The sequence below is a fragment of the Trachemys scripta genome, chromosome 8, assembly GCF_013100865.1.
Source record: "Trachemys scripta elegans isolate TJP31775 chromosome 8, CAS_Tse_1.0, whole genome shotgun sequence".
Classification (NCBI taxonomy): Eukaryota; Metazoa; Chordata; order Testudines; family Emydidae; genus Trachemys; species Trachemys scripta.
The window spans coordinates 772673-781521 of NC_048305.1; the positions used below are offsets into that span (position 1 = coordinate 772673).

General features: G+C 63.0%; 1 protein-coding gene across 1 annotated transcript in view; it reads right to left on the reverse strand.

Annotated features, from left to right (window-relative positions):
* Window positions 1-6551: 6551 nt before the first annotated feature.
* The window catches only part of DOK3 (docking protein 3), a 7295-nt gene continuing 4997 nt past the window's right edge, over window positions 6552-8849 (reverse strand). The window contains exons 4-5 of the mRNA XM_034778475.1: window positions 8543-8715; window positions 6552-8359 (exon numbers count right to left, since the gene is read on the reverse strand). Coding sequence (XP_034634366.1) covers window positions 7526-8359; window positions 8543-8715 — 1007 coding nt within the window. The 3' untranslated portion in view covers window positions 6552-7525. The remainder of the gene's footprint in view (window positions 8360-8542; window positions 8716-8849) is intronic.

The following is an 8849-nucleotide window of genomic DNA, read 5'->3' on the forward strand; positions in this document are numbered from 1 at the left end:
CTTCTATACCCCGAGGGGGCGGAGCGATCCCGCCCCCTCAGCCAATCAGCGCAGCCGCCGTGCACGCTCACGCGCCGCCTTGTGCGCCTGCGCAGGGCGGCTCAGCCTCACCCGGCTGGGCGCCCCCTGGTGCCCAGACCTGGGCTCTGCAGGGACAACGCGTCTCCTGCGGGCAGCGCCGCGGGCCGGGGCAGGTTCCCCCGGGGGAGGGGTCTGCACGGCCAACAGGCCCCGCCCTAGCCCGGCCCCTATCTCCCAGCCCCCAGCCCTGCCCTCATTAGGCTTCAGAGTTAACGCCTAGGAGGCAGCAGAACCAGGCTGCCAACAAACTCAGGCACTTCCTCACCTCACAAAGTTAAGGGCTAGAAAGTTAATGGGGGGGGGGGGGATGTTGCATAAGCTGACGGGGCCTGGCAGGGCAGCGCAAGGACCAAGGGCACCCTCCTGGCTCACACCAGCCCCTCTCCCTGCATTCTGGCAGCAGGGACAGCTCTCCCCTGACCGCTGTACCTTCCTTGCCAGTTTATCACCCCTTTCCCACATCCAGGGCAAGATGCAGCTTCAAGCCCTAAACAGTTCTGCCCCCAATCTCAGCTCCTCTCCCTATGCCCCTCTTGAGCCCCACATTCTGTCCCCTCCTTTCCCTCCTAGAACAGCCTCTCTCTTCCTATGCCCCGCCCCTTCCTTTCACTCCCTGCTTCAGCAAGGGCTGGGCAGAGTTTGCCAATCAGACATTCTCTTGGGGAAATGGCCATTTCTCAAAAGCACGTGTTTTTGCCAAAAAATGTTGATATTTTTAATTTTTGCAAAGAGAAAAAAAGACAAATGTATCAAACCATGACATATTTTCCATTTACTGGAAAACACTGTCTGAAGGCAAAATATTTCACTACATGTAATATAAATAATTCACCCATCATTTCAAAGAGTCGCTTCCTTTCGAATCTTTCAAAATGGAGCAACTTGGAAATTTCAAAGTTTCTTGCAAAACTAAGTTTTCGTTTTCCAGTTAACGCTGCTCAGCCACCTCCCAGCACTGGCCCCAGGCTCCCCCTCACACCATCTTGCCCCAAACTAACCGGTGCCTCAAAGGGGGAGGGGGTTACAAGAAGTAGCAGGTCCAGCAAAAACAAAGGAAGGACGAAATCCCCCCTGGAGCCGGGTCTCTGGGGGCACATGGTGAGCACTGAGTGTTTGACCAAAGCTGCTGCGGCACATGCGGAGAGACCCACCCACCACTTTGCAGTGCAGACCCCATTACGCACTGCTAATAACTCATCTAATTCTTGTCATTAACCCCCCCCCCGAGGCATCGCCCTTCCCCTTCCCCACAAGCTGCATCTATCTCCATGGCCTGGCCCCGGCAGATACCTTCTTCGCCTAGCAAGTGCCATGCAGCGCCACACCTCTGTAGGCCTGGTCGCGCCTCCGAGCCCGCTTGGCATGCAGCCCCGGGGCACCATGCAGCGGATGCTGTCTTCATGCAGGCAAAGTGCTGTTCTCTCTTCTCTATACAGCCGCGCCGGTGATTGGCAGGCGCCCCGGGACACCATGCAGCGGATGCTGTCTTCATGCAGGCAAAGTGCTGTTCTCTCTTCTCTATACAGCCGCGCCGGTGATTGGCAGGCGCCCCGGGCGCCCACAGATAGGCTCAAACCTTTTGCATTTCTTAAGCCTAAAGGTGATCAACCAAAAATGTGCATCTGGAAATCTGCTGCTGAACAAGGGCTCTCCACTAGCACTTCAGTGCGCAAAGGGCTGGGTGTTGGCGTGATGATCACTTAGGCACGACCTACATTCGTGGAGTAAATCCAAAGACCAGCTGGTATTTATACACATGCCTCCAAGCCTCTATGCCAAGCAATTGACTACAGCCCGTAGTAACAAAACATTGCCAAGCGTTTGATGAAGCTCCTTACAAAAGGGCTAATGCCGGGCGGTTGGTTGGGCTGGTCTCAGGAGCGACCTTCCTTCCAAATGTACTCTTTGATACCCTGTAAGAAGCCAGTGATGTTGGTACCATTTGCCAGCCCTGCTGAAGGAGTTTCCTTGACAGCCAAAGGTTTGCTGCCCTGTGGCCAGTTACTTTAGCCCAGTGCTCACCTAGGAGCACGTCATTCTGAAGGGTCACGCCAAGCTTAGCACCAGAACTCGGCTGTCTCCTGGTTTCACTCTCTTTGGTTCCATGCTCTGGCCCTATTGTTCATGCTAATCTCCGGACTCCATTTAAAGCCAGGGGTCACCCCGACCTAACAAGGGCCTGTGTTCCCACGCTGGGAAAGGTGATGCCTGCTCTCGTAACCCAGGGCCAGGAGCAAGACCTCACAAGTAGTGCTGCGCATTAGCTCCATGGCAGAGGAGGGAAACTAAGGCCGGCCACATGGGGCCGAGGTGTCAAGAGACACGTGGAGGACTTGCAGTGCAGTTGTGCCAGCTGCGTGGCTGAAGGTTGCCTGCACGCGCTGCCCGTTGCACACGCAGGATCACAGTCATTGCACACGCACCCAGGAACTCCACAGCCTAATCTGAAAAGCTGCTCTCACCTTTTTAAACCCAACATCCTTACACAAGCCCGTGCTCCCCTGCAGCCCTGGCCAGCCACGCCAGCACCCTCAGCTCATCGTGGGGCCCACATGATGAGCCGCAATCACAGCAGCAGCCGTGGGAAGGCCCCAGCTGTGCACATGCCTGTTCTGAGTGACCGTGTGGTTTTGTTTCTGTGCTCCAGTCCCAGGCCTCTCCCCCTGTTCACCACCTGGTGTCCTGGGGCAGCTCCGTGGGGAGCCAGGTGGAACCACTGACGTTTCAGACCCCGACGCTGGCTGCTCTGAACGGACAGAGTCCCCCACACCTGCGCCCCTGCTGAGGAGAGGGGGCTTGTACCATGTGCCCAACACCTGCTGCCAGGAGCCCCTGCGGCTGGCGAGAGAAGCCCTGGAGCCAGAGCCCAGCCTGGCTGCCCCCAGGATAAGAACCCCACGAGCCGTGGAGAGCAGGGGCTTTGCTGGGGGCCGCTGGGGAAGGAGCATTTGCTGCTGGCGGCGGCGCGGCCCATGAAGTCCTGTGCTGAGCTGCCAGAACCTGCTGCCTTTAGCAGCTTCCCATGCAGCAGGGCAACTGCAGAGCTCCTGCCTCCCAGCAGCTGACGCCCCTGCACCAGGTGTGGGGGGCAGCGAGGCCTAGCCTGTGTGCAGGGATCCGTGCGGCTCCTGGAAAGCAGCCGGCATGTCTCCACTCTGGCTCCTACATGTAGGGGCAGCCAGGGGGCTCCGCATGCTGCTCCCGCCCCAAGCGCCGCCCCCGCAGCTCCCATTGGCCGGGAACTGCAGCCAGTGGGAACTGCGGGGGCGGTACCTGCGGACAGTGAAGCACACAGCAGAGCCACCTGGCCGCACCTCCGCATAGGAGCTGGAGGGGGGACATGCTGCTGCTTCCGGGAGCTGCTTGAGGTAGGCGCTGCCCGGAGCCTGCACTCCTGAGCTCCCCTCCACCCATGCCCTAACCCCCTTCCCCAGCCCAGAGCCCCATCCTGCACTCCGAACCCTCAGTCCCAGCCCGGAGCAACCTTCTGCACCCCAAACCCCTCATTTCCAGCCCCACCCCAGAGTCTACACCCCCCAGCCAGAGCCCTCACCCCCCCCACCCCAACCACCTGCCCCAGCACAAAGCCCCTCCTGCACTCCGAAACCTCAGTCCCAGCCCAGAGCACCCTCCTGCACCCCAAATCCCTCATCCCCAGCCCATCAGAGCCCGCACCCCCAGCCTGAGCCCTCAACCCCCCCTGCACCCCAACCCCCTGCCCCAGCCCAGAGTCCCTCCTGCATCCTGAACCGCTCATTCCCGCACCCCCATGTGGAGCCCTCACCGCCCTCCCGCACCCCAGCCCCCTGAGCCAGCCCAGTGAAAACGACTGGGGGGCGGGAAGCGAACGACAGAGGGAGGGGGATGGAGTGAGCGGGGGGGCGGGCCTCAGAGGAGGGGCGGGGTGTTCGGTTTTGTTCGAGTAGAAAGTTGGCACCCCTAGGGCAGGCCGCAGGAAGGCACGTGTCCAGCCCTTCCCAGCCCTTTGGGGCTCAGCTGGTCAGGAGTCAGAATTTCCATTCTGGGGGGAGCAGGAAGCCTCATTGTGCCAGCCCCCGGGGTTGGCCCTGGAGCTGCAGACCCTGGGCGACCAGGCTCCCTGGCCCTGTAGCCCTCCAGGAGTGGGAGCAGGACGATCCCCTGTGGGAGTCTGGTCTGTGGAGCGCAGGGAGTTTGACAAACCTGATACACTGCTGCTAAGTATTTGGTGTTCAACGGATCAGCCGTTCACCAGGAAACCCCCTTTTGCTCCCCTCACTAGCTAATCCCCTAGGGCAGAGAGTAAATGCCCTGCCCCAGACACCGGACCCGCCTGGCTGTCCCCGGCCGTGACCCTGCCCTGATGGGATCTGGAGTGCCAGCAAGAGGCCCTTGTGAGCCACAGAGCACCAGTTGCACTAGCCCGTGTCGGTGCCAGCCCAGCTGTGGCCAGCAACCTCTTCTAGAAGCCAGGCCACGGGGGAACCCCCAGCAAGCCCCCTCCACGCAGCAGACAGGGGAGCCCCCAGCGAGCCTGACACTGCCAGCAGTGCCCTGGCAGAACGCTAGGTGCTGCCTGCCCCCCACAGCGGCGTGGCCCAGCGCAGCTCCCGGGGGCAGGGCACCCACCCGGCTGGGCTCAGCCTGACTGTGAGTCCTGCCAGCGGCTGGCGGCTCTGTAGCCCAGAGCTGGGCCCGAGCCCTGCGCGCCCCCATGGCTCCTGCGTGCTCACAGCACAGGGCGCAGGTCCCCTGAGCGGGAGCTGTCTGCAGGGCAGCTGCTCCCACCATTCCTGTACTTCAGGCAAAGTGTCACTGCATCTCTGCCCCTTCGCCTCCCTGCCAGGCCTGGCCGAGTCCCTGACAAGCAGCGGCCCACCCTCCTGCAGGGACTCCAGCCGGCCCCCAGCAACCCCCTCCCACCTCTGAACTCCTGCTGAGCACAAGGGGCCCAAGCAGCTGGGCTCCAGGTGCCGCAAGGGGTGGGCCCGAGGGGGACGGGAGCCGGCCCTGGGTTCATGTGGGCAGGGGCTGCTGGCAGGCTTCAGGGAGCAGCCCCCACCCGCTCGGAGCTAGCAGCTGGAGATGGCTCGCGCTCACGCTGCCCAGCACTGCACTGCTGCCTCCTGGGCTGAGGGAAACCCACCGGGCAGGGAGCTGCCGCACCCCAGCATGAGCCCTGCTGGCTCCACAGTGGTTGGGGCAGGAAGCCACCAGCAGGTGGGACCCACATGGTGGGGTCCTGTGCAGCACAAGGCGGGCTCCGTCCCACCCTACCCTGGCCCCCAGCAGTGCCCTCCTGTGGCAAAGGGGAAGTTTTCTTAATGTTTTGTATGAACACAGCATGTGCCTCAGTTTCCCCTCTGTGTCGCACAAGTATCTCGGTGGTGGGACAAGGGTGTGTGATCGATGCAGAGACCCCAGAGGGCAGGTGTGATGCCGCCTGGGCCCAGACAATGGCCGACACTGTATCCTGGCAACTGAAGGCCGAGCCCATCCTCTGCAGGGAGCCCGCCAGAGGAGCTGGAGACCAAAGCGAGAGGTGGAGGCCAGGGGCCCGGCTGGACGGGACAGAGGCAGGGCAGCGGGTGACTGAGGCTGGGTCGCTGGAGGCTGCTCAGTCTCCTGGGTGGGACACGGGAGGGTTGGACTTCGCTGAATCTTCCTGCGCTCACATGGTCTGTCCGACGCTGTGCTCCAGGCTGTGCCACACGCTGGCTGGGAGTCGCGGCTGGCTGCAGGGGTGGGAGCAGGGCCCTTTGGGGGGGGGGGAAACGTAAGCAGAGGCAGATTAGGGGTTTGTGGGGCCCTGGGTCAGAACAAGTGGGGGCCCCTCCCTACAATCCCCCCACCTCTCCTCCGTGCTCCTGCCAGGGAGGGGGGTCGGGGCACAGGGGCTTGCCCCGGGTGGGCAGAGGGGGTCAGGGTGCAGGGGCCCCCAATAAGCCAGGGCTCCTGCCCCATTGGCTAATCCACCACTGCGTGAGGCTTCCCCAGGTGGCCCATCCAGAGGGACTTGCTGCGGGGAGCTCTCCGTGGGAACAGGGGGCTGAACGCTTTGAGTCAGACCAGGAGGTGCTGAAACCCAGGAGGCGTCTTGCCTTAGTGAACGTGTGCCTGGGGGTGGCGCTCTACTAGCAGGTCCTGTCTGAACTTCATTGTGAGCAGCCCCAGAGCACGGAGCCTGGGCCTCGGGGACACCGCCCCTGGGATCTAGAACAGCTTCCATAGGAGAGATTAAGAAGTCTGGGCCTTTTCAGCTTGGAAAAGAGACGACTAAGGGGGGATATGGTAGAGGTCTATAAAATCATGACTGGTGTGGAGAAAGTGAATAAGGAAGTGTTGTTTACTCCTTCTTGTAACACAAGAAGAACCAGGGGTCACCCAAGGAAATTAACAGGCAGCAGGTTTAAGACAAACAAAAGGAAGTATTTCTTCACACAACGCACAGTCAGGCTGTGGGATTCTTTGCCAGAGGAGGTTGTGAAGGCCAAGACTATAACAGGGTTCAAAAAAGAACTAGATCAGTTCCTGGAGGACAGGTCCATCAGTGGCTATTAGCCAAGCTGGGCAGGGATGCAAACCCACGCTCCAGGTGTCCCTAAGCCTCTGCCGACCAGCAGCCGGGGCTGGATGCCAGGGGACGGATCACTCGCACTTGCCCTGTTCTGTTCACTCCCTCTGCAGCACCTGGCACTGGCCGCTGGCAGCAGACAGGACACTGGGCTGGACGGGCCTTGGGCTGACCCAGTCTGGCCGCTCTCCCCTGCCGCGATACCGGCAGCACCGCCTGGCCGCTCACAGCTCGGCTGGAGGGCAGCGGGGTGGAGTCCGACCACTCCATCCATTGCCCAGCTTGTGCCCTGCACACAGAGCGGGGGAGGGGTGTGTGCCCAGAGACCATATGCCAGGGGGGTGGGGGGCGAGGCGCTCAGAACATCCTGTGCTGGGCCCTGCCCCAGGGACAGCGATTAGAACAGGGACCCCAGGCCGCCTCCCCGACCCACAGCAGTCAGCGTTGCTCCCAGCCACGCTCAGCCCTTCCCCTGCCCTTTGAGCATGTCTGGGGTGTCTGTGCCATGTGCAGGGGTTACCCTTCCCATCACAGGCACCCCAGCCCTGGCATGAGGCCACGCTGGCTCAGTCCCTCCCACCCCCCCTCGTAGGGGAAGTTCAGGTCTGTACAGAATCTGTCCCTGCTCCTGTGGAGGGGCCCAGGTGCCAAGGGCAGAGCCAGCCTGTGCCAGGCTTGGGAGCAGCCACCATCCTGCTGGAATGACGGCCTCACCCCGGCACCTGCCTGAGGAACCCAGGAGTCCTGGGTCGGCTTTCGCTCCTGGGTCAGGGGAGAGCTAGGGGCTGCCCTTGGCTGACACGGCCGTGTGCTAGGGTGAATCTCAGTGTGGGGGGAGCTGCATGCCCCCCTCACCGCCAGCCTGTGCCTGGAGCTGCCCAGCGTGGGGGGCTAGGCCCTGTCCAGGACACTGGAGCTTTTGCCAGGGACCTTGGGGGCTACCTCTCGGCTGAGGAGAGTGACTAACTTCCTGAAGCCACTGTTAGCTCTGCCCCTGGGGAGGGAGCTGACTAGAGCATCCTCCTCCCCCTCCTCCTCCTCGCCTCGCTCCGGCCCGTCCTGGTCCAGCAGCCGCTTGTACTGGGCCTCCAGGGAGGGGCTGGGTCCCGTGCTGGGAGCCAGGGGGCTGCTCCAGCGCTTGGACGCCATGCAGCTGTTGTCATAGATGGGGGCCAGGTCAGTGCTGCTCCCTTCTGGGGAGCCCCTGGAGCCCAGGCATGAGGGCCCCTCCTCCATGGAGCAGGAGCGCCCCTGGGCGCAGAGGTTCTCGTAGAGATGCTCCGAAACTGGGAGCCCCTGACCCCGGGACGCCCTGGCCACTCCCTGCTCCACCTTGGCCTCGCCCCAGGGCTTGAGCGGGGGCTGCAGGCCTCTGTGGATGGAAGCATAGACGATGGGGGGCTCAGCTCCTGTCCCCGCACGGCCTCCCAGCTCCAGGGTGCAGGGCAGGGCCTGTGCGCTGTCTGGACAGAGCCCCGCAGGGAGGAGCGGCCTCCCTGCACCCTCTAGGGCCCAGGTGGGCAGCGCTTCCTCCAGGCTCTGGGAGCTCCAAAGCCTGGGCTCCATTCCCTGCCTGGAGCTCAGAGGCGCCGGTGCTTGGGTGCTGCTCTGGTGGGCGATGGCTGCGGAGACGAGGTTGCACAGCTCAGCCGCCCGGCTGGTGGCCCAGGTGAAGATGCCCTCGCCGGAGTCGCAGCGGCGGCCTGCCTCGAAGGAGAACAGGGCCTGCAGGGAGCAGACAGCAGCGTTACCTGGGGCGCTGGGCCACGGACGCCAGCCCGGAGAGCTCAGGTCTTCCCAAGGGGCCCAGCAGGCTTGGAGCAGGAGCCGCCCGGGCAAGGGCAGGCAGACGGCAGGGCTGGGCGTACCCCAGTGCTCCTGCAGCCCCTGCGGGAGGCAGACCAGTACCTTATCGTAGCCGAATTTGCGCAGGAAGGGGTAGGGCCAGGTGAGCAGGGTCTGGCGGGACTGGCGGGTTTTCAGCACGAGCCCCTTGGGCAAGGCGGCCAGCAGGTAGTGCCCACTCAGGCCACACCTGGCTGAGGCGTCCGTCCTGTTCACCAGCACCAGGAACTCATTCACTGCAGGGAAACGAACCCACACGAGAGTCGCTGCCCGGCCCCACTGCATCCCCCCTCCCGCCCGAGTCACTGCCCGGCCCCACTGCATCCCCCCCCCCCGCCCGAGTGGGAGGGGGGCTGCAGTGGGGCCGGGC